We start from the raw sequence: 26,472 nt of genomic DNA, 5'->3' as shown, positions 1-26,472 counted from the left end.
CATGTCAGCTGAAACAAATCGGCATCTTTAAAACAATGTAAGAGTACGGAACATTAAGTTATCCGGTTACCTTAAATACAAGGTGCCCTGTTTTGGCCCCCCAGCCTTCGATTGTCTCCAGTGCATATTTAGGTTTACCGTTGCCTTCGATTGACTGACTGTGGCAGACTGTGGCAGTTTCTCGGCCCTGCGGCCACTCCAGCCGAGTGTCCCATACACTTACAACCACAGGAGTATATGCGCACCCTTGTTCCATCTCTCCCTGTCGAATGTTCATGGGTCTGTAGTCTGATGCTCCGGGGCTGCCCCATCGCCGCCTGCGGCGCCCCCCGGTGAGGAACGCCTCCTGGATCTGGACCTCCAGTTCCCTCTACTCCGCGAACTCCTGGCAGTCTGCGCCTGTTATCCACTCAAGGAGGAGTCCGAGTCATGGCCCGGCGGTGTATGTGCCCTCACTTTCACCGTTTCATCAGTCCAATGGAACACTTCCTCCGGGGTGTCAAAGAAGTGAGCACAAGATTTAAACACCACTCGCAGGCGGGCTGGATAAAGCAAGGCATAGGGGAGCTTAAGATCATGGAGGCGTGCTTTGGTCGCAGTGAACGACTGCCTGTGCTGTTGGACAAGCCTGGTATAGTCCGGAAATATCAGGATCCTTTGATTCTCACACATGAGTCCTTCGCCCTTGCTTCTCGCAGAATGGTATCGCGGTCATGATAGTTTAACAGCTTGGCTATTACAGGCCTGGGACGGGCCCCCACTGGTGGCTTCTGTACCAGAGCCCTATGGGCCCGCTCAAACACGAAGCATCTGGGTCAAGATGCACTCCATGTTGCCCTTCTTGCAGCCCTCTGGAAGTCACACAAATCGTAAGTTATTTCGCCGGGCCCGTCCTTCCGCATCTTCCACTCTAAGGGCCAACCCCTTCTGAACACTCTCAATGTCGGTTACTTTGCGCTTAAGGGTCACCACATAGTCTTCCACCCCCGAATTCCTGGCTTCGGCCTCCGTGATGCGAGCCACAGCGTTCCTTAGGTCTTGTCGCAATAAAGTGACTTCCGCACCCACTGCACCAATTTTTGCGTCGAATATCCCTTGACTGGGCGATCGCCGCCATCAGCGCCGCATTATCAGGTCCTTGGCTGTTCTGGCCCCCAACAGCTCCAGCTCCACCACTCGGCCCGGTGTATTTATCGATGGGCCCCTCCTATATCTCCGGTGAGCACTGCACACCTGGACCCCGGGTACCTCTCCAGACCAGATCTGTGACTGAGGGTGAATGTTTTGCCATTGTGTAACATTCCGTTCGTCATCTTGTGTGTTTTCCCGCACCGTTCCATGCCTCAGGCCAGCACAAGCTGTTCATCTCCTGCACGGCCAGGGATGTGGGAACCACCACCGTGGTACTGGGGGCCAAATGGCAGGCCAGTCCACAACAGCCCCCTCTGCCATAGCTTCCAAACCCTCCTTGTCCGACCTTTCAGGGCCACCAGTTGCCAGTGGGCGGCAGGATTCCCTATCACCTCCTCCTTTGGCGCACCATCACGTCGGACAGGTGGGTTTTGCAAATAGTCCGAAGGGGCTACTCCCTCCCACTCGAGACTACCCCTCCATCCATGCCATCTCAGTACCAACGCATGTCGGAGGATCATTTGGCCCTTCTCTAACAGGAAGTTTCAGCACTCTTGGCCAAGGGAGACATCAAACGAGTTTTTGTACCAGAAGTAGGTTGTAGTTGCTAGTCCCACTACTTTCTGGTTCCCAAGAAGGACAAAGGACTGCGTCCTATCTTGGATCTCAGGGACGTCAACTGCTTCCTCTGGAAGGAGAAGTTCAAAATGTTGATGCTAGCTCAGGTCCTGTCTGCCCTCGACCCTGGAGACTGGATGGTAGCTTTGGATTTGCATTGACGCTTATTTTCACATCCCCGTCCTGCCATCCCATCGGCGTTACCTGCTGTTCACGGTAGGCCACGTGCACTTTCAGTTTACCATGCTCCCCTTTGACCTTACAAGCGCCCCATAGATGTTCACGAAAGTCATGGCGGTGGTCGCAGCTCATCTGCGCGGATGTTGAAGACGGGCTTGCCCCAGGCTGTCGTCTCCCACCTCTAAACTACGGCCAACCTACTGCATTCGCTGGGATTCTCCATCAACGTGCTGAAGTCACACCTGACTCCCTCTCAGAAGCACCTCTTCATCGGTGCGGTTCTGGACATGACGCAGTTACCTCCCGATCAAGAAGTCAGGATATTCGGGCTATGGTTCCAATCTTCCAGCCTTTATCCCTGGTTTCGGTCCAGATGACTCTCCGGCTACTGGGCCTGATGGCCTCCTGCATCCTGCTGTTGAACCATGCCAGATGGCATATGCAGGCTCTGCAGTGGGACCTGAAGTTCCAGTGGGCCCTACATTAGGGGAACCTGTCCGATTGTGTCCAGATCTCAGAGGGCACAGCACACCAATTGCAGTGGTGGCTAACGAACCAGGATTGGGTCGACGGCAGATCCCTCTCCCTTCCCCAACCAGAGTTCACAGTGGTGACTGATGCATCAATCACTTCTGAGACTTGGTGGCCACATGGGGGAGGTGGAAATCAGAGGCTTCTGGACTCCGGCGCGGTCCAGGCTCAACATCAACCTTCTGGTCTCCGGCACGGTCCTTGCTCAACATCAACCTTCTGGAGGTTCGGGCGATTCGTCTTACACTCAAAGTGTTCCTTCCCTCTGTCTGGGGAAGAGTAGTGCAGGTGTTCACAGACAACACCACCGCCATGTGGTACTGCAACAAACAAGGTTGGGTTGGGTGGGGTCGTGGACCCCATGTCAAGAGGCCCTCTGCCTCTCGACGTGGCTGGAACACCAGGACATATCCATGGTGGTTAAACACCTGGCAGATTTGGTGAACGACAGGGCAGACAAACTCAGCCGCAGGTGCATGATGAATCACAAATGGCATCTTCACTCGGAAGTGGTGCAAGGTCTCTTTCAACAGTGAGGAGAGTTTTGGTTAGGTCTATTTGCCACTGAAGAGAACGCGCAATGTCTGTAATTCTGCTCATTGGAATTTCCAAGGTGGCATTCGCTAGGCAACGCTTTTCGTCGCAAGTGGAGTTGCGATCTTCTATCCTCCTTCCCCCTATACCACTTCTGCCCAGAGTGTTGAAGATCAAGCGAAAACGGGCCTAAGTCATTCTTGTGGCTCCAGATTGGGCACAAACAGTCTAGTATCCTGAGCTGCTACACATGGCCATTGATCCGTCAATCAGACTGCCCATTCAGGAGGATCTTCTGTCGCAGCAGAAGGTTACGGTCCTCCACCCGAAACTGTCCACCCTCCACCTCCTTGCGTGAAGATTGAGCGGCGGCAGTTGACGTCAGGCATCCCTCCGCTAGGACGGTATACGCCTGTAGATGGAACAAATTTGTGGCATGGTGCACAGCAAAGTCTGTCGATCCCCTTTCTGCCCCTCTTTTTGAGGTTCTCTTGTTCCTTCTTTATTTGGCCCAGCAGGGCTCTGCTCTGGACACTATTAAGGGCTACCTCTTGGACATTTGAGCCTTTCTTAGGCTCCCTTATCAGCCTTCTCTTTTCAAATCCCCTGTTGTAAATCGCTTCCTTAAGGGCATTACTCATCTTTTTCCTCCTGTTCTCTTCGTAATGCTCCAGTGGGACTTGAACTTGGTTCTGACAAATCATATGTGCGCTCCCTTTGAGCCGCTGCATAACTGTCCTCTCAGGCATCTGACCTTAAAAACTGCCTTTCTGGTGGCCATCACCTCTGCTCGCAGTGTGAGTGAGCTCCAAGCTGTTTCTTCTAAACCTCCTTTTCTGGCTGTTCATCCGGAAAAGGTTGTCCTTCGAACTTGTCCATCCTTCCTTCCCAAAGTCGTTACTTCTTTCTACATTGGATAGACCATCACTTTGCCCACCTTCTTTCACCCTCCACATCCTTCCAAAGAAGAGGCTCCACCGTCTGGATTCAAAATGTGCTCTTTCCTCTTATTTGGATCGCACAAAACAATTCTTGGTGGATGACCAACTCTTTGGCTACGTGGGCGCCAAAAAAGTTCTAGCCATGCACAAACGGACCTTCTCTCGATTGGTAGTTTTGTGCATCAAAGCTTGCTCTTCCAAGCTACCACTGCTTTGGGACGTAGAGTCCCCCTCAGTGACACCTGACAAGCAGCTACGTGGGCATCGCATGCACACGTTCACAAAACACTACTGCCTGGACAACCGTTTCCGGAGAGATGGCTTCTTTGGCCGTTCTGTTCTCCGGACTTTCTGGTGTAAACTTGGCTTGCAGACCCAGCTTTGGGGTTGGCATTGCTGGAGTATCTATTCTAAGGTAAGGAATCTATAACTAACTATTTCTTTCAGGTGTAAAAGTTACTTGCCTTCGGTAACAATATATCTGTAAGAAACATAGGTGAGTTATAGATTCCTTACCGCCCCACCCATCCTCCCCGTTCTGTGAACTGACTTCTAGGGTTAAGGATTTCCTTTCAAGGCCCTAGTTTTGTGCACCAGTTGTCAGTGTCCTGCATGGCTCTGCGCTTCTGGCGTGAAAAGTAGTGTACAGAACTGACATCCGCGCGCAAGAGCGCCGTCTGTGTAGCTACCACGACGTCATCCTGGCGACCACAACTCAAACGATGAATTCGAATACTGCTGACAAAACATTCCGGATCAGTCTGATGCCTGGGGGTAATTCTAAGGTAAGGAATCTATAGCTAACATATATTTCTTACAGATATATAGTTATCGAAGGTCAGTAACTTCTTCATCTGGACACTACCAACTGCTTTGGTAGGGCATTTGGGACCACTGTGGTTCTTCGGCACCACACTTGAATTAGCTCCACTTGCTTCTTGAGTGATGTCCAACTGTTGCTTATGGACATTCCGTTTGATGGAACTTGTCTCTTCTGAGACAATGCAGAGTCATCCCTGGAGCGATAAAAAGATAGTAAGGCAGCAGCGCACTCTGGGATTGTCGTGCAATTCCTCCAGCAGTTTTGCCCCTTTGAAGTCTTCGGAAAAGAATACAAACAGAAGCAGCATCCAACCATGGCTCAGCAAGAACAGACCTCTCACGCCTTTCCAGGCCCTCAGGGCAGAAAACTACCCAACCCCTGCTCCTTCTGCAGTCATTGCAAAAGCACTTTAAAATGTCCTCGTGGCACATGATCCCCCTGTGAGAGGTCACATCACCTTTACCTCCCAGGGTAGAGGAGCATCCCATCTGAGCAGTGGGTACTCCAGCTTGCACAAAGTGGTTACTCCCTCTACTTTCTGATTCCCTCCGAGATGCCTTCCACACCACATCGCCTGAGAACTACTTGCCTCTACTCTGAGAAGTTCAAGATGTTTTGACCAAGGAAGCCTTAAAGATGGTACTGATCAGAGATTCAGACTGATTCTATTCTTAATACTTCTTGTGCTGAATAAGGATGAAGGCCTACATCCTATTCCCTGCCTTTACTCTCTGAACTCCTTCCTTCGGAAGGACAAGTTCAAGATACTCATTCTGGACAAACTTCTTTCTGCCCTGAATACAGGAGACTGGTTGGCGGCATTAGACCTGAAGGACACCTGTTTCCACATTTCCATCTTACAGTTCTGCGTATACTACCTATGGTTTCAAGTAGACCATGAGCACTTTCAGTACTCGGTGCTCCCTTTTAGCCTTACCAGCGCACCTTGTGTGTTCACAAAAGCGATGGTGGTGGTTGCTGTCTATTTGCTGAGGTTGTGAATACCAGTCTTCCTTAACCTTGAGAACTGGCTGCTATATGCGTGCTTGCCTCAGACCATCATGGACATTTGACAGGCTGCTAAGTGAGCATCCCTCCACACATTCATGAAGCGTTATTGCCTGGATAGCCAGGACCTGTGGGACTGGCACATAGTCCGATCTGTCCTGCTGGATTTCTTTTTGTAAGTTATTCCACAGACTGGCTACCAAAGGAGGTTTACTGCTCTGGTATCTGTTCACAAATTGAGGAATCCGTGGTTAGAAGTTTCTATCATAAGGACAAGTTATTTACCTTCGGTAGCACCTTTTCTGGTAAAACTCTATTTAACCACAGATTCCTTACCACTCCACCCCTCTCCCCATTCTGTGGAATTGACTCACAAAGTCCTTTAATAAGATGCCAAATCTAAAAGATATCCATGTTTCATTATTTCATTTCCATGGCCCTGTGTCTGACGGCGTGGGCCGAGATCCAAAAGAAACTGGTGTCCGCACGCCTTCACATCTGATATCCACCATCCATTGATGCACAAAAGAATGGCTTTAAAGTTTCTGGATCCAGTTTAGCACCTGGGGAATTTCACCAGGCGAGGAATCTGCTGTAGTGTCTCTTACCGAAGGCAAGTAATTAGTTCCTTGGTTCCTTTGTAGGACTAGTTACAGGAACAAGACTTATTTCCAGGAATGCAAATCGGCTTTAGATGGTATTGTTGTTTGCTCGAATAAGTCAATTTATTGCAACATGACTATTGACTCCAACATGATACGTTTGTGGTTTATATGTATTTGACCAATGCATTTGATAAAGTCCATAATAAAATGTTATAGAGGAAACTGTTGGGCTCTCATCACAACTTTTTCGAAAAAACAAAAACCCTGCTCACATAATCTTTGAAGGACTTGGAACAAAGACAGATTATATTCTACCTCCCCGCTTTTAGTTGAAGGCATGTAAGTGCCCTGTCTTGGTATGTTCCTGTCTCACCCACATACTTGAAGCAGTGACGTAACAAAGGGCCCAGAGGCCCACGCTGTGCAGGGGGGCGGAGCACCGGTGGCCCCTGTTGGCACTGGCAGGTCCCTGGCATGAAAGCTCCAGACTTGGTCAGTGTGTGCGGGGCCCCCTGCATGTACTTGGCAGGGGGCCCCCCCCCCCAGTTTGATCACGCCATGGTCTTGAAGCTTAAGAGAAGGCTCCTGGACACAGAGGTGAGTAGTTGCGTTTTGCTGTTGTACTGCTAATGTACTCTTGTGTTTCGCCAAAATGCCACGCAATGCTCTAAACCCGCTGCATGGGGTATTCCGTTGAATCAGCAAAACAGTAATGGATTACATCATTAGAAGTTACTTTTCATTCTTCCTATATTCTCATGAATGTGGTTGTTTGCAATTCGCCAATGTCAATCTCCACTGTGTAGTATTGATCGCACATGCATCATCTTATGACCTTATAATTTGTTTTGTCTTTGTTCTAATTTCAGATGTATCTATAGAACTGCAGTCATGCTAGAATCAGACCGCCTTCCAGGCCCCTACATGGACCTGTCGTAATAAAGCTTCAAACTTACCGGTGTCCTTGGTGCCCTCCATTCTCTGACCACAAACTTCACTTCCACGGCTTGTGGGTTTATAGACGCTTACTTTAGATCTCCTTTTCGTTTATAGCACTCTGTTTGGTCTGAAGGTTTCCAGCCTTCTCTTAAATACCACGTCAAACGCCAACATGTCGACTTCCTCACTGCGGCGCCAGATGAAAAACATTGTCCATAACTACTCTGAGGCAGAGATTAAGGTGCGAGAGGCCACATCCAATGACCCTTGGGGCCCGTCCAGCTCACTCATGTCCGAGATTGCAGACCTAACTTATAATGTGGTGGCATTCTCCGAGATCATGAGCATGGTATGGAAGCGGTTGAACGACCATGGCAAGAACTGGCGCCATGTTTACAAGGTAAAACTGTTCTTTCTTTAGTGTTTCTTTGATGATGCTGATGATACATGCAAAGTTGTTTTTAACGAGGTACTGCAAAAATGGAAGAATTTAAATAATAGTTAGGGGCAGTACACTAATTTACCTTTTGAAGAAGGTAATTTTGGAATTGCTCATCCATTGGCTAAGACAAGATGTAGTGACTTATGTTTTGACCAGATAAGTGAAAATTAACATGAAATTTTCTTTGTAACACTGCAAGCAAATGGGATTCTTTAGGGTTGTTTCGAGTAGTTGAGCTAGCAAAAATCAACACTACTTTGTTTTTGAATCGTGGCTGACACACTTTCAAAGAGAATGAAATTACATTCAAATAATACTTATCTTGTTGAATGAATGTGAACTAAAAGGTTGGGTTGGAGCTGCTCTTTTGATACTGGATCAAGGCTGATTTCCATATGGTTGGAACCTGGCTGTCCCATATGCGAAGTCTTATTTTGCCCCTCTTACTATGAACATTGAGAAACTGTGGGATTGCGACAAACAAGGACCCCCTGAATATTAGAGTGAACTAGACTCCTACGACAGGGATAGTAATGTATGTAAAAAACTTCCTAGGCAGAGCACATTCAAAAACATAGGGCATGAAATGACAGCAAAGGCAGGCCAACAGGTAAAAACTAAAATATAGCATAAAATTAATAGACACTTATTTATAAAAAATAATACAATTTATTCCACAATGTAAGCTCTTTTGTCACAAAAATTAAAATCACAAAGTATACATTTTACTAAAAACAGTAGTCATCAACCTATATATAATGTAACAGTTTCTGTCCACAGAAACCAAACAGGAAGTGGCAAATAAATTCGACTCGCGTTTCGGCGTGGGACACGCCTTCTTCAGGAGCCACACAATTTGTAAATATAATAATCTGAAACGTACATAAAAAGAGAAATCATCACATATTATTAATTTACAATCCTGTATTAAACTACATTCTGAAGTTTACTTAATACTTTCTAAATTCAAATAATGCGTTCATTTAATTATAAAAAAAGACATAAAGGCACTTAACTGACATTTCATTTCCTATATATATCTTAGTTTTCCAAACAAGAAATGTAACATGATGGTATACAAATTACAGTACCCACAGTTTTCGACACGAATAGACATTAATGGCGGGGGGAGGGGGAGAGGGGGAACAAGGTAAAAAGAAGATAAACAAGGAAATGTTAGAACAAATGATATAGAGGCATGAGTAAATCAAGAACTCAAGAAAACATTGTTACAGTTTAGAACTCAAAAATACAATGATTTTCAATTAGGGAACCCCCACTGTATAATTCAGTGTTATTCAAATTTATGTTTTGAAGGTCCAGCTAGTCGCTATTTACAACGATAACAAAAGAGGTATAACCATTGGAAAAGGTCATATATAATTTAAAAAGTGAGCGACTTACTGTTAGGGTAACAAAGAAATATAACCATTAATCAAGGTCACATCTATACTACTATTATAAAGGAAGAACTTTGAGACTTTGAGGCGGGTAAACTCGGGAACCACAGCGCCAATCCACACACCCGATACATCGTTGTAATCCTCAGGGTGGGCAGATGGACTAAATTAAAAATAAATACGTTATTTAAAAAATATAAGTAAAAAAAAAAAAGTAGTCCCTTCAAAGTAGCGCGGGCCGCGACGTGCGTGCTTACATCAGGAGCGGCGTGCGCGAGGAGCGGCGGAGATCAGTTCGGGGAGGAGCGGCGGAGATCAGCGCAGGGAGGAGCAGTGACGAGGAGTGGCGGAGATCAGCGCGGGGAGGAGCAGTGACGAGCGGAGGAGCAGCGGACATGAGCGGGGGACAGGCGGTGAGGATCGGCGGGCAGGCAGTGAGGAGCGGCGGCGGGGAGGAGCGATGAGCGGCGGTTGAGGTAGGGCGCCAAGTAAGCAGTGAGCAAAGCAAACATGAGGGAGAAGCGGCGGCGGAGAGGAGCGGTGAGCGAGCCACAGGTACCAAACGGAAAAAGAAACGTGTGTAGGTTACAAAAGCGTACAAAGTGGAGCGGTCAGCTTAAAGCTAAAATGACAATCGGGAGAAGGTACCAAACGGGGCATTACAGGAGGAAAAAGTGACGTGGGCAGTGACGTGGGCAGGTTACAAAAGCGTACAAAGTAAACATAGAGGAATAATACTGCACAAAGTCACGGTGGGCGGGGGCCCTGAGCCATGATTGCTCCCGGACAACGTCGGGACGGGCTGCTAGTATAATATAAAGAGAGAGACTTACTGTTAGTTAAAAACTCACTGCATGTAGCGGTAATCTCAATACAACTCCAGTGGATTGGTTGCAAACAGGAAATGATAAGCTCCTATTGCTACAATAGATATAATGTTGTAGTTAAACCTTTATCCTCAAAACTACTGTTCATGGCAAGTCAAATAGATATATACATTGGATGCCTCGTGTATGCCTTATATTGAATACACGTAATGATAAAATATAGGGGTTATACCCATATAGTTGAGTAAATATCTCAATAATAAGGAATGCTGGCCGATTTGCGATACACCTTTCGTATGAACAATATTACTTTTTGGTATGTGAATATTCAATATCCACCTAGGCATACGGTTAAGACACGAGTACGAAGCTAGGGATACCTGATAAACTAACAGACCCACTAACTATTATTATGCTGCCAAATTGCACCCCAGAGGCTGCAAAACAGAGGATAAAGCGATGTCACAGTCGAAGCATACTTTCTCAATATCGTCAGAAAGCAATTCTTTTTAAAATAAAAAGACGTAATCGGGACCCGGATTGTTATGCACAATTCCTTAAAGTTATCCTATTACATAACTGACAAAAAAGAAAGATACATGAACAATAATTAAGTATGCTCACCTTTTAAAATTCTTCATGCAGGCGATAATTTCACGATGAATCAGGACGATAGATATTGGGAGCTCGATATCGGATATAGAAGCGCTATGGCAGATTGTGAGCCGGGTTCCTAAAGGGATATAGTAATTAGAAGCATATCCTTACTATCTACAAGGGATTAAGAGGGCGATTACAAAAGTAGTTAAGGGAGGGTAAATACCTTCGAGAGTTTAGGTTTTACTTGTCTTGCTTATAAGGGACCTTAATACAGCCAATCCTTTTTGTTTCCTCGAAGAAAATAATTTTCTTCAATGTGCTGGTAGTTCTAAAGCTTCCTATTGGTATTCAGGAATCTATTAAAATATAAATTAAACTCTTTTTTTATTAATGGAATGGCTAGATGTTCTCCTCGATTAAAGAACTAATCACATGAGACTCGGTATACCGAAATAACTCTGGGTCTGCGAAGATCCCGATGAAAGATGCGAAACCTAATCGTAGGGCGCTTACCGTGGATGAAAGAGACGTAATCAGTTAATCCGAAATGGAGGCCACCCGCGATGTCGTCTGCCTGGATACGGCAACAAATAAAACAAAGTATTTCACAAGGGGTCCGATTTAAAAAGCCCGCCACAACGTCATATTACGTCTTGGAATACAAGTTCTCATGAAGGTAGAAAGCGGACTCCTTAGAAACAGAATTTAAAATCAAAGATGGACTAAAACCGAAAATAACAGGCATAGTGTCCGCCATAATAGATAAGAAAGACATCAAGGGGCAAGTATTGTGGAAACCCATAAAAATGAGCAAGGTATATTGACGATTATACGATTAAAATTATGAGTCATATTTGTACTCCACGGCTACTAATGTCCTCAATGTATATAGAATGCCGCATGAGAAACTGTCACAAGGTGGACAGTTAAAAGGTTAGATGAAGATCGTTGATCATGATTATAGCGGCCAAATATGAAACAAAAGTTACAAATGTAGCTTAATGCAGGACCCTGCCTTTAAAGCTCGAGAAATTAATGATAAAGACACCCAATGGGACCGAGCGCCCCCAAAGGCGGTCGCTGTCTTATGTGTATTCAATATAAGGCATACACGAGGCATCCAATGTATATAATATCTATTTGTTCGACTTGCCATGAACAGTTGTGAGGATAAAGAAGGTTTAACTGTAACATTATTTCTCCAGTATTGGGGTGTCTTGCATAGATTCACATGCTTGAATATTCCCCGTCGTCGGAGTGGGAGTCCCACGGTAAATAAAATAGCAATAAATACTAAATATATAATAATATATAATAAATATATATATACATAAGGAAAAACCCAAAAAATGCATACAAGAAGCATCTGGTACCTAACCAAAAAGTTCCACATAGGAATGCATGGGGATAAAGAAGTTCCAATGCAGCCTATCCTTGTCATTATGTTAGTCCAAACTGCAGCCAATCAGGCGCCAGCAGCCCTCTAGAACCTTCTCCTCAGAGCTCAAGCCCTCAGATTTTCTACCGCACAACGTGTGTAAGGGAGTCTCCCTGAGCTCTGCTCAGTTTTCTTTCTTCAAGTGTTCCAGTTTCTCCACAATGTCTTCAAGTAAGAAGTCTCTCTTCAGAGCTTGTTCCTCCTGTGGAAAGCTGAGATTATTTCATGATGACCCACACAGTAAGTGTATTTACTGCCTTTACCCGGACCATGAAGTAGGCACCTGTAAACTCTGTAGAAAATTCTCAGAGAAATCTCTTAAGGACAGAGAAGGCCGTTTACTTGTTTGGCTTCAAAGGCTAAAGGACAAGGACAATATACTTTCTGATGCTGAAAGTCTTGTGTCAGGCCGTTCTAAAGCAGCTTCTAAACGTGGTAGTGTGCAGGAGGTGCCTTCACCATTTCTTAAAAAGAGGAAAGTTTCCCTCGCTTTGACCCCTGCGGTGTCTTCACCTTTACCTACCACGTCTGGGCCCACGAGACAAAGCTCTCAGGCTCCTTCTGCTTCAATGTCCAGTTTTTCTGTGAAGAAAACGGAATTTTCGTCGACGACGGTAGTCCCAGCTCCGTCGACGAGAATGGCGGTCTCTGGTTCCAAATCGACGACGACGCTGGCCTCTGGATCGTCGTCAGCTTTAGCGTCGACGTCTTCGTCGTCGATGAGAGTGGTTCTCAGTTCTAAGACTGTGTCTTCTTTGATTCCTATTTCATCTTCGTCGACGAAGAAAGTTCACTCGTCGACGACCCGGTCGTCGTCGACTAGAAGTTCGAGGACTCTGACTCCGTCGACGCCCTCGACGATGAGCGCACCGCCGACGTCTGTCCCGTCGACGAGAGGGCCTGTTCCATCTGCTCCGTCGACGACCGCTCCGTCGAAGACCGCTCCGTCGACGACCGCTCCGTCGACGACCGCTCCGTCGACATTGAAAGTGAAGGTTCCGTCGACGATGGCTCCGACGATGCCAATGAAGATTGCTCCGTCGACGGTCTCCTCGTCGACGATGGCTTCCAAGACGATTCCATCGCAGAAGTCGACTGATGTCATGCCGTCGACGCGTGCGCAAGACACAATTTCGACGCCGGCCTCTTCATTTGCTACAATGCCTTTACTGCCTTTACAGTCCAGCACAAAACAGTTCGAGACTTTTACAGAAAGAGAGATGATTAATCCTCCATCTCCGCTGTTTGCTACTGATTCTGATCAAGAGTCTGATGACCAAGCGCAGAGTCTTTCAGATCTGAATATTAAGTGCCAAGAATTCAGTAACGACGAGGAAGATCAGTATGGCCAACATCAGACATCTCACCCTCAAGTTCCAACTGCGATGTTGCCTATATCAATGATATCGAACCTCCAAAGTATGTTGGAAGATTACAATCGGCGTTTCCCACCAACGCCACAGGTTACAGCTGTTCCTTCGGTGCTGAATCCAGTTTCTGACCCGGTTCTGGCTCCTCCTCAACCGGCGTCGCCTGTAACTGTTCACAGAACTACATCAGTTCGTGTTCACACTACCATTTATCCAGAGGATGATGATGACGAGAATCCACCAGAGCGTGAGGATGGTGAAGTTTCTGAAGTAGATGAGGATGGTGAAGAACATTTAGCGGAGTGGGATGACTATCGTGCTCAAACACCATCTCCTTCTCAGGTGCCAACGGGGCATTCTCCTCCAGTAGATATCGCAGGCTTCCACCAGTTAATGGACAGGGCGGCGCAGCGATTCAAATTGCCACGAGCACACAGAGAGGAAGATTGCTTCCTATACGATTTCAAGAACCAGCCCTTGAAACAGATCCACACAGTCCCGATTATAGACTTCATCTGGTCTGAAGGGGAAAAAATAATGAAGACGCCAAACTCTCTACCAGCACAACTGCCGAGGTTAGAGAAGAAATACAAAGCTCCTGTAGGATCTCCAGCATGCCTTACAGGTCAACCTAAGCCCGACTCTGTCGTCACGCAGGCAGCTCAACGAGGTTCAAAGAATCCGGCGTCTACAATCACTGCTCCTCCGGACCGTGAGGGCCGTCGCCTAGATGCTATTGGGCGAAAATTTTCCTCCATGTCCTTTACAACGGTTCGAGTAGCTAACGCAATGGCCATATTAGGTCGTTATGACCGTCAGGCTTGGGCTGACATGTCCGCCTATTTGGCGTTACTCCCGGATGCTTCCAAGGCAGAAGCACAGAAAATTCTGCAAGAAGGAGAAAGAACGGCAGAAGAACTTATTGATTGTGCAGTGGATGTAGCCTGCACTGGTTTTCGCCAACTCGCTGGAGCGGCCGTCCTGCGTCGTCAGGGTTGGTTACGCTCAACTTCGTTTCGACAGGAAGTTCAGGCAAGAATCCTAGATATGCCATATGACGGCGAGTCATTATTTGGAACGCATATTGATGAAGCGCTACAATCCATTAAAAAGGACACGGACACTGCACGTGCTTTGGGTACCCTTCAGTTTAAGAAGCAGCCCTTTCGGGGTGCTCGAGGACGTGGCACTACATCCACTTTTCGTGGAGGAAGCAGTCAATATCGGTCCTTCAACCAAGGTAACCAACGTTTCACCGGTAACCGCCAGCAGTCTTCCCGCCAGCAACCTGCCAGAACTTACAGAGGGAAGTCTAATTTCAGAGGACAATCCAACAAACGTCAATGACTTGTCTATCGAACGGAGAATTGGAGGTCAAATCTCTCTGTTTGGTTCTCAATGGTCCTCCATTACTACGGACCGTTGGGCACTCGACATTGTGAAGAGAGGCCATGCATTGGAATTTGTCGAGGTACCTCCTCCAACGCCACCTTCCGGACCGCCACCTCCGCACCTCAAAGAACTATTTCATCAAGTTCGCCTTCTCATTCAAAAAGGTGCGGTGGAAGTAGTGCCAAAGTCTCAGAGAGGGAAGGGGTTTTATTCCCGTTTTTTGCTTGTCATCAAAAAGAACGGAGAATGGAGACCAATACTGGACTTGAGAGCACTCAATCATTATCTCAAGGATCAGACCTTCCGTATGCTAACGCTTGCAGAGATCTTGCGTTTGCTCTCAGTCGGAGATTTCATGACTACCATCGATCTCCGAGACGCTTACTTCCATGTCCCAATTCTAGCGAGTCATCGCAAGTTCCTGCGCTTCAAGGTGGGGCACCTTCATTTCCAATTCAGGGTCCTTCCATTTGGCCTCAGTTCGGCCCCCCGAGTCTTTACAAAAATGTTGGCTCCGGTCATGGCTTTTCTTCGTCTCCAAGGCATACAGATATTCCCATATCTCGACGACTGCCTCCTGAAATCACAATCCCGCTCACAACTTCTACACCATACTGCAGTTTGTCAGACAGTATTCCGTTCCTTGGGTCTGTCCATCAATCTGGAGAAATCTCAATTGCAGCCACCAACTTGCAAGGATTTCCTAGGAGCAACGCTGGACACCAAACTAGCCAAGGCATTTGTCTCCCGGGAACGTCCGCAAAGGATTCTCCGACTAGTTTCGCTACTTCTAGCAAAGAAGTGCGTTTCAGTCCGTTTGTTGAAGTCCTTTCTAGGGATGGCTTCGTCGTGCATCGCTCTTGTCCCTCATTGCCGACTACGAGCACGACCTATCCAACAGGCTCTGGACAAGCAGTGGCGTCAAGTCACCGGTTCCTTCAACGATCAGGTTTCCATCACCATTCCCATGAAGAAGGCGCTCAAATGGTGGGCGCAACCACACCAGCTAGCGGCAGGCACGTCCTTTCTGTCCAACACCCCAGATCTGACACTAACGACGGATGCCTCCCTGGAGGGCTGGGGAGCTCACCTCCTAGACCTGTCCGTCAAAGGGAAATGGACTTTGCATCAAAAGACCTGGCACATCAACAAGTTGGAGCTTATGGCTATCTTTTTGGCCCTGAAATCATTTCAACCAGTGCTGCAGGGAGAGTCAGTTCTCATACAGATGGACAACACGACCTGCATGCATTATATAAACAAGCAGGGCGGAACAAAGTCTCCGGTGTTATCCCGCCTGGCAGAGGCGATTTGGGACTGGTCCATCAATCATCAAATCCAAATCACCGCAGTTCATCTTCCGGGGTTGTCCAACCTCCTGGCGGATTCCCTAAGCAGGTCCCGATCATCCAACCACGAGTGGGAACTCCACCAGCCAACACTCGATATGGTCTTTCACCGTTAGGGATTCCCGGAAATCGACCTCTTTGCGACTCCAGAGAACCGCAAATGCCCCGCTTACGCAAGCTGGCATCCCCTCAAAGGATCCCAAGGCAATGCCCTTTTGATGGATTGGTCGAATCTCTTCGCCTACGCTTTTCCTCCGATCCCTCTAGTGCCTCGAGTACTTTGGAAGATGCGGAGAGAACCCTGCCACATCCTTCTGATTGCTCCCAGGTGGCCACGACAGGCGTGGTTCTCGGAGCTGCTACTCCTGTCTCAAAGCAAACCCATTCTTCTTCATCCTCGAATGGATCTTCTCTCCATGAACAGGGGTCAAATCTACCATCTGGACCCCTCTTCCCTGAGCTTGTCAGCCTGGAACCTGAGCACTGTGAATTTGCACATCTAATCATCCCTCAGGAGTGTCGTAACATCCTCGCTCAGGCCAGGGCTCCATCAACTATAAAGACTTATAAGTTGAAATGGAAACGCTTTTGCCACTGGTGTGCAGACGCCGGAGTACATCCTTTGCGTGCCACGCCCGCTGAGCTCCTCCCTTTCTTTCTCCATCTGGCTCAGTCGGGTTTGTCACATGCTACTTTAAGAGTCTTTCTGGCGGCAATATCTTGCTTCCGCCATGATGGCTCCGCCTCCTTATGCTCATCCAGGTTGATACGTCTATTCTTCAAAGGACTTCTTCGGACTTTTCCTCCAGTTCGGCGTCCCCCTCCAGAGTGGCGCCTCAACATTGTCCTATCACAATTAATGACTGCACCGTTTGAACCAATCCATAAAGCAGACCTCAAGTATGTCACCTGGAAGGTTGCGCTTTTACTTGCTTTGACGTCTTCACGTCGAGTTAGTGATATACATGCTTTCACGATTAAACAACCATTTCTGCAGTTTAAACCGGATTCTGTGCTTTTACGCACTAACCCTACTTTCCTTCCAAAAGTGCCGCCAGACTTCCATATTAATGAGCCTGTTATACTGAAGTCTTTCTTTGCCAACCCGCAATCACCTGCGGAACAACGCTTGCACTCTTTGGACATTAGAAGATGTTTAAAGTTCTACATCAGCAGAACAGCCCAGTTCCGAAAATCGGATCAGCTCTGCGTGGCCTATGGCCGTTTTCAAAAAGGGCGACCAGTCACCAAACCTACAGTAGCCCGCTGGGTGGCTTCGGCGATTGCTTTCTGCCATCAGAAAGCGGGAAAGCCTTTACAGTCTACAGTAAGAGCCCACTCTACCAGGTCTGTAGCCTCTTCGACTGCACTCTTTGCCGGAGTTCCATTGCATCAGATTTGCAGAGCAGCCACGTGGTCCAGCAGGCACACGTTCACAAAGCACTACAATCTGGGTGCCATGGCTGAAGGAGATACCGCAGTGCGACAGGCTGTGCTCCGTAATCTTTTTCAATAAGGTGAGCCTCTGTTCTACCCTCCTCCTATGGTTTCCAGTCTTATGCATGTCTTCTCTATGTATACATATAGTTGTATAACTTCTATGGCATGGGTTTACACCTGTTGATTCCAACCTTTTGTGTATACATTGCATCCTGGAAACTTTGTGTTCGGATACGGACTGCTTACTATTCTATATTCAAGCATGTGAATCTATGAAAGACACCCCAATACTGGAGAAGAACAATTGTTACTTACCTGTAAACAGGTGGTTCTCCAGTATTGGTGTCTTTCATAGATTCACATGCGACCCTCCCATCCTCCCCTCAGAGGCTCTCTTCTCCTCATAGACTCTGTGGTCACTCTTGTGCTACGAAAATCTGAGGGCTTGAGCTCTGAGGAGAAGGTTCTAGAGGGCTGCTGGCGCCTGATTGGCTGCAGTTTGGACTAACATAATGACAAGGATAGGCTGCATTGGAACTTCTTTATCCCCATGCATTCCTATGTGGAACTTTTTGGTTAGGTACCAGATGCTTCTTGTATGCATTTTTTGGGTTTTTCCTTATTATGTATATATATATATTTATTATATATTATTATATATTTAGTATTTATTGCTATTTTATTTACCGTGGGACTCCCACTCCGACGACGGGGAATATTCAAGCATGTGAATCTATGAAAGACACCAATACTGGAGAACCACCTGTTTACAGGTAAGTAACAATTGTTCATCTATTGTAGCAATAGGAGCTTATCATTTCCTGTTTGCAACCAATCCACTGGAGTTGTATTGAGATTACCGCTACATGCAGTGAGTTTTTAGCTAACAGTAAGTCTCTCTCTTTATATTATATGTGACCTTGATTAATGGTTATATTTCTTTATCCTAACAGTAAGTCGCTCACTTTTTAAATTATATATGACCTTTACCAATGATTATACCTCTTTTGTTATCCTTGTAAATAGCGACTAGCTGGACCTTCAAAACATAAATTTGAATAACATTGAATTATACAGTCAGGGTCCCCTAATTGAAAATCATTGTATTTTTGAGTTCTAAACTGTAATAAAATGTTTTCTTGAGTTCTTGATTTACTCATGCCTCTATATCATTTGTTCTACCATTTCCTTGTTTATCTTCTTTTTACCTTGTTCTCCCTCTCCCCGCCATTAATCTCTAGTCGTGTCCAAAACTGTGGGTTCTGTAATTTGTATACCATCATGTTACATTTCTTGTTTGGAAAACTATGAGATATATATAGGAAATGAATTGTCAGTTAAGTGCCTTTATGTCTTTTTTGTTTATAATTAAATTAACGCACTAAGTGAATTTAGAAAGTATTAAGTATACTTCAGAATGTAGTTTAAAACAGGATTTTTTTTTTTTTTTTTTTTTTTTTTTCTTTTTTTTTTTTTTTTGTCCTCATTTGCCTGTACCTCTTAACCCAAGACTGTATAGCCAACCACCTATTCGTGCGACCAGGGATGGAACGCACCTCACTGCCACCACAACCTTGGGAACCAACTTGGCGGGAGAATATATCTGGGTTTACTGAGGCATTGATGGCGGATGGCGGCCTGCCAAACCCATCCCCGACTCCATCAAGGTAGGAACTACCGCGAGGCCCAACTCGTATCTTTCGAAACCGCCACAGTGGACCCTGGAGTTTAAAGACATAATCATAGGACCCGGGGAAAAAGAAAAAAAAAAAAAAAAAAAAAAAAAAACCCCGGTGCACTAACACCAAGAAATCAAAAGGTTCCAAAATCTAAAGTTATTACTGCTGCAAGGTCTAGCCAAATCTACCTTTGATGTTTCAAGTAGAGATGACAACCAACTGGCGTGTGTTGGCGCCTTGGAATCGACCCAAAATTTACATATCTGTCGCCGAGCGAGTAAAATTGCATAAAACAACAAGGGCCTTGCTGTGCCAGTGACATTATCATCCATCCCAGAGATTATCAGTGTTAATGTGCAGGGTAAAGATACTTTGAGTATCGAGCCCAATGTAAGCAGGACTTCTACCCAAAAAGCCTTGATTGGAGGGCAGTCCATGAACATGTGAACATCCGATGCGCCTTGGAGACTACACTTGTTACAACATTTACCAGCTTGGAATTTTGCCAGCTTTTGTGGTGTCCAGTAGGCTCTATGTACCGTGAACAGGTGATTCCGCCTCAACCATGCAGGCTTGACAGTTTTGTAAAGAAGCGTGAATGATCTTAACCACCATTCTTCCCCTTGAAGGTTCGTGTCCTCCGCCCACAGTTCATCGGGAAGGTCAAAATCTCCGTCCACTTCCTCCAAGATTGCCCAATACCAAAATGCAACCTCTTTGCCCCCCTGAGGTTTCTCCACCAGCTGTTGTTCTAGCACACTACACCTCCCCACTAGGGCATTATTTTGAAGGAGCTCTCTAGACCAGCTTACTAGTTGTATATATTTAAACCTTGATAGCCTTGGGCCAACCCTTTCAAACAAATTGTCCCACGATGTTAATACCCCACCAGCCATCAAGTCTCCCCATCTCAGTATCCCCCCCTCTCTTAGTGGTATCGAAAGGTCATCACCCAAACACGGGGGAAGCCCCGGAGACCCCCAAATTGGAGCTAAATTTGAATAGTAGGCCAGCCTTGCCGACCTCTTAATCCTTGTCCAGGCTCTGGCCATCGACTGCAAGACCTTCAGCCTCACCTTTTTGAAGAACTTCTGTTCTCCGAATTTAAATAGAAAGCCGTCCAGTGGCAAGCCAGATCCATTTAACATGGCCTTAAACATTCTCCCTGCTGATGAATCTGTTGGGGTTTTCAGTAACATTCTGGAGAATGATAACTGAAAGGCCCAAGCGTAGTATTGTATGTCTGGGAGGGAGAGCCCGCCCTTTTCCCTCCTCCTCCTCAGTTTCTTCCAAGCTATCCGAGTGGACTTGTAATTCCAAATGAACGCATTAATGTCCTGTTGACATTTCGTAATTTGCTTTGGTTCAAAGGCTAAAGGAATACTGTTAAAAATAAATGTGAGCTTTGGTAAAATTGACATTTTTATAAGGCTTACTCTCCCATAGATCGTCAAAGGGAGAAAGGTCCATGCTTTTAAAAGCGCCCGACATTCTCGGCAAACCCGATCCAAATTGGCCTGAGCTATATTCCCAACATCGTGTGTGATCTTAATTCCCAAATAGCGCATTGAGGAGGTTATATCTAGTTGTGTGTTGTTGATGTTCCAAACCATTATTTCGGTTTTCTCCGCATTTATCTCGTACCCCGAGATCTGACCGAATTCTTCTGCTCTCCTGACAACTATTGGAAAGGCCTGAGCAGGATCTGATGTATAGATGAGGATGTCATCTGCATACATACCCAGACGCTTCACCCATCCGCTAAACTCAAAGGGGGTAATATTAGGTTCTTCTCTAAGTGTCTGCGCAAATGGCTCTAGGTAAAGGTTAAACAGGAGTGGTGAAAGGGGGCAGCCCTGCCTAGTTCCCCGTGAAATCTTAAATGGCTCAGTAAGTGTGTCATTGACTAGCAGTTTGGCGGTGGGAGCTCTGTATAGGAGCTGGATGGTTCGACAGAAGTTCTCGCCTAGCTGGAACTTCCTTAATACCGCTGCCAGGTAGGACCAATTGACCCTATCAAAGGCCTTAGTGGCATCTAGGGTTAATGTAGCCAGAGGTAAAGAAAACGTAGTGGCGATATCTATTGCTGCAACCAAGTCCCTAGTTAGGTCCGCCAACTGACGTCCCCTGATAAAGCCCTTTTGGTCTTCGTGAATTATCGAGCCGATCTCGCTTGCCAGCCGTGCTGATAAAACTGCTGTGAAAATTTTATAATCATTATTTAATAGCGAGATCGGCCGATAAGACCCGCATTCAGTTGGATCTTTGCCTGGTTTCGGTATAAGGACTATGGTTGCTTCACTCCATGATTGGGGAGGCGCTGACCCATTTATAAATATATTATTAAATAACGAAGTCAATGTTGTTACTAACACTGGACATAATACCCGGTATAATTCCCCTGGAAGGCCGTCTGGCCCTGCCGCCTTCCCATGCTTAAGTTGACCTATCATCTTACTTACTTCGACCTCCGATATTTCCCTATCGAGGCGGTCAGTCTGATCGCCCGTAAGGGTGGGCAGTTGGATCTTACCTAGCCATGAGTTTCTTGCCAGGGGATCATCTTCAATGTCCTCAGTGTAAATATTTTGAAAGAAGTCCTGAAAAGCACTACCAATCTCAATGTTGGTAGTCCTAACAGTAGGGTCCCCCTCCTTTCGAATACCCTTTATAAACTTTTTAGATTTATCTGTTTTAACTTTCCAAGCCAAAACCTTACCAGCCGCCTCTCCATATTCAAAGTTCGAGATCTTACTTGCCGCCCACCTCCTCTCAACTCTTTCCTGTAGTACATTGTTCAGTTCTGCCTTCACCTTATTCCGCTCTTCTTGCTCTACAGAGGTACCCCCTGAGGATTCACAGCTCCGATCTAAGCTATCCAGATCTCGTTCTAAAGTCCTGATTTTTTCTCTATAGGCCTTACCTCTGTATGAGGCACGATTTGTAATATGCCCTCTTAAGAAAGCTTTAAGGGTTTCCCAAACAATACTAATTCCCGCTGAATCCAAATTAATTTCTAGGAAGTTTAACACCTCTTCTGATAGCAGGTTGATCTCCGACTGATCTAACAGTATCGTCCTATCAAATGACCATGACGAATATTTTTTCTGTTGCGTAACTGTCAGAGAGAAAACTATCGCTGAATGGTCTGAGAGATGGGGGGGTAAGTACCGCAATCCCTTCACCTCCTCTTGGATGGTGTAACTAAAGAGGGCATAATCGATCCTTGAGCTGTGTTTATACTTGAGATTCCTATACGAAACCCCTGGTGCGATACCAGCCCTTTCTCTCCAAACGTCTGCCAACCCCAGAGACGACATTATGGACAGCATAACCGGCCTAGATTTAGGTGATGCTATCGCTCTGGAGTTGGAGGATTTATCTAGTTTGGGGTTCAAGACAATATTAAAGTCGCCCACCCATATGATAGGATCGTTCAGAGTAACTAAGGCCCCTTGGATTTTTTGAAGGTAGGATGGGTCATCCTGGTTTGGGCCATAATAGCCTACCAGTGTATAGTAATGCCCGTCTAACGTTATTTTACACATCAGCCACCTTCCACTGAAATCTTCATCAAAAGTCAAAATCTGTGCCTTTGCTGATTTTTTAAAGATAATAAGAATCCCCCGAATGTTGGCTGTCTGATTTGTGCAGATAAATTTGTCCACCCACTTCTGTGTTTTCAAGATTGTTTCTACTTCCTGTTTGAGTAGGTGTGTCTCCTGTAACACTAAAACCTGCGCAGGGGAGTCTCTAAGATATTGTAAGATTCTATGCCTCCTCCCTTTCACTCGCAGACCGTTAATGTTCCAGGATAGAAAATGTACTTCCGTCATGTTTTTTTCCTTCTTCTACCTCTCTGCGTCTCTTTATGCCCCCTGTCATTAGCTGAAAATAGTTCTCTCGGAAAAAGAAGGTGGTGTTGGTGGTGTTGGTTATAGTTAAGCTTGGATATAAAAAATGTGAACAGGCATTTGAGGATTCTTTTTTCTTTGCACTCCCCTACCCTCCCCCCTCCCCTGGAAAACCCCCCCTCACTTCTCCTGGCATGTTGGTTTGCCAGGTTCACGTAGGTGTTTTGGTCTCTGACCCCATCTAGCCTCTCTCAAAGAAACTATTTACCTGCCGTTCTTAGCATTTCTCTTTTTTTTTTTTTTTTTTTTTTTTTTTTTCCTCCTTGTATGGTTATCCCCATATCCCGTACATGAGGCAAAGAGAAGGGAAGGAGAGATTATTTATGTATTTTTTTGAAAATGTTATTTCTTGCCCTTATGTGCATATATATATACATACGTACATACATACATACCCACACATATATACATATATATATATACATACACACATACATACTTTTATTTATTATTATTATTATTTTTTTTTTTTTTTCCTTTTATATATATATTGCCCTTTATTATTATTTCTTATGGGTTAGTACTTCACCCCCACATACTTGAGACTAGGCAAGGCAGGGTAAGGGAAGTAAAGGTTTTTTTTTTTTTTTTTCCTTTGCTATTATATATATTTTTTTTTTTTTGTATTTTTTAGTGATTTGCGATTTTGTGCTTCCCATTTTTTTTTTTTTTTTTTTTTTTTTTTTTTTCCTTCTCCCTTGCCTATAAATTTTCTGACTTATTATTTATTCTTAAGAGTTAGTACTTCACCTCCCCCCATTAACTGGGAAATATGTTGCTGTTCCTAAAGTTTGTTTCCCCCTTGTGAGTGTTCAGAAATGGAGGCAATTAACTCGTCCGCTTCCCAAGGGGAACGAACATTGTACATCTTGTTATTATACATTACCCTGAGGAAGGCGGGAAACCTCATTTGTACAGTTGCCCCTGCTGCCCTGAACTTATCCATTCTTTGCCCCAACTCCCACTGCCTTTCTAAGGTGACCTTTGATAGGTCCGACCGCACCTCAAATGAAAAGTCTGGGCCTTTCAATGTTTTTGCCTTCAGGGCAAGGTTAAGGATCTTCTCTTTCAAGGAGTATGTCAAAAAGTTCAGAAGAATTTTCCTTGGTTTTACTCTCCCTGAATTGAGGCGGAACGGATCCCTGTGGATTCTCTGAATGTCTTTGGCCAGCTCTTCCTCTGTTTCTTCCAAGTTAAGGGCATTTTTTAATAGAGATACCACAAAAGTCTTAAGGTCCCCCCCTTCTTTCGCTTCTGGAATTTTTAAAAGGCGTAGGTTATTTCTTCTAGAAAAGTTCTCCAGAGATTCGACCCTTTCCCTCATTTCATTCCCCTCTTTCCTTAGGGATTGGATCTTAGACTGTGCAGCCTCCAGGTTAGCTTTTAATTCCCCGACAGATCCCTCCAGGGTCTCTGTTCTCTCAGAGAGCCCGTCTACTTTCCGCTCCAGGGTGTCACAGGCTATCCTGATCTCGCTCTGGTTTTGCTTAGATTCTGCGAAGCCCAACTTAATCACATTTAGCAGGACCTCTAGGGTAGTCCCTCCCTCCTCCTCCCCCTGCTCCTTCTCAGTACACGTTGTATTCCCCTCTTCTCTACCACTAGAACAACCTTCAACCAGCCCTCCTGAAGACTCTGTTGGTAGCATATTCACCACAGATGCGGGCACGAGTAAAGGTACGTCTAGCGTGGACCCCCCTGGACTCCCCAGATCTGCCATCTTCTGTGTGGAAGAATCCGGGGCTTGTATATTCGGGCTGTGGGTCACCTTTAGAACCTGTGGTAGTACCTTGAAAAAGGTGCGCAACGAGGGAGTTATTCTTGAGACTGGAGCCCCCTTTCGTTTTCCCCTTGCCTGGATGTTAGAGTCAGGAACAACCTTGCCTCCCTGTCCCTGTCCTGTTTCCCTGATTTCACCTGTGCAGTCACCTGAGTAAAAATCTCCACCTTTATCCTTCAGGCCTGGGACCCCTCGCTCACTGTGCTCCTTGCTCCCTGGACTTTCTCCCTTCCTCCTTCCTTTACCTCCTCTTTTCTTTAGGGGCACTTTCTTTTTACTAATACTGATCTGCCGTGGGTTTTTGGGGGATTTCAAGGGGGATTTCAAGTCGAGATTGTTGTCTACAAGTGCAGCTGCCTTTAGCCCTCCACTGCCACTGCCACTGCCCAGCGAGTTATCCGACCACCCCCTCTCCTTACTGTCACCGTCACCGCAGTCTTTGTAGGCACTACTGCTTCTGCCGGTATCGCGCTCGTCGCCCGATGGTTCTGTTACGGGAGAGGACAGCTTACTCTCTTCACCAGATGCAGCGGCGGCTTTTGTCCTCAGTTTTTTTGCAGCGACTTTAACAGCCTCGAGCTCTCCATTGCTCAGCTGGGTGCGTGGGGGTGCAAACAGTGGATGCACTTTCTCGCGCCCCTCTGCTTGCCTCCCGACTCTGAGGCATCCGCGAGCCGCCACCCGACGTCCCCGCCGCAGCTCCACGGCTGCTCGTAACCACTGCTGTAATGCGGTGGGAGGGGCGGACAACGCCGGGGCTGTAACTACGGTCACACACATCCGCGTCTGACCGTTTTTTCTGTTGAAGTCCGACAGATACCGAGATACCGGGGAATCTTAAATGCTGCCACACCAGAGCTCCGATGCAGGTACCTTACGGCTACATTCAGCGTACTGGGGGAGAGACCATCACCTCCGTGCGAGCCGCTCTAGCTCGCGGCCGCCATGTTTTCCCTCTGCCCCGCCATGTTTTCCCTCTGCCCAAGCAATAGTTTTAGTAGTTTAAAACAGGATTGTAAATTAATAATATGTGATGAATTTCTTTTTATGTATGTTTCAGATTATTATATTTACAAATTGTTTGGCTCCTGAAGAAGGCGTGTCCCACGCCGAAACGCGCGTCAAATTTATTTGCCACTTCCTGTTTGGTTTCTGTGGACAGAAACTGTTACATTATGTATAGGTTGATGACTACTGTTTTTAGTAAAATGTATACTTTGTGATTTTAATTTTTGTGACAAAAGAGCTTAAATTGTGAAATAAATTGTATTATTTTTTATAAATAAGTGTCTATTAATTTAATGCTATATTTTAGTTTTTACCTGTTGGCCTGCCTTTGCTGTCATTTCATGCCCTATATTTTCCAATGTGCTCTGACTAGGAAGTTTTTTACATACATTGAGGTACTGTGAACATCTGAGGTTCTCATCCAGGTGATGGTCATCAGTAGTTGTAAGCACTATATTGACCATCTCCTGTGCGCCGACCTGGATCAGTTTCCAAAAATATATGTATAAACATGTACCTATGC

The 26,472-nt window shown here is 45.9% G+C and overlaps 1 protein-coding gene across 12 annotated transcripts in view; it reads left to right on the top strand.

Moving 5' to 3' along the window:
- EPN1 (epsin 1) overlaps positions 1-26,472 on the top strand; it is a 371,704-nt gene that overhangs the window by 86,543 nt on the left and 258,689 nt on the right. For all 12 annotated transcript variants that reach the window (XM_086930437.1, XM_086930433.1, XM_086930440.1 and 9 more), the window contains exon 3: positions 7,241-7,710. In XM_086930437.1, the coding sequence (XP_086786563.1) occupies positions 7,483-7,710 (228 nt within the window). In that variant the 5' untranslated portion in view covers positions 7,241-7,482. The remainder of the gene's footprint in view (positions 1-7,240; positions 7,711-26,472) is intronic.

This window comes from Lissotriton vulgaris, chromosome 7 (assembly GCF_964263255.1).
Source record: "Lissotriton vulgaris chromosome 7, aLisVul1.2, whole genome shotgun sequence".
Classification (NCBI taxonomy): Eukaryota; Metazoa; Chordata; class Amphibia; order Caudata; family Salamandridae; genus Lissotriton; species Lissotriton vulgaris.
The sequence above is the reverse complement of the archived record's forward strand: the minus strand, read 5'-3'. Positions and strand labels throughout refer to the sequence as shown.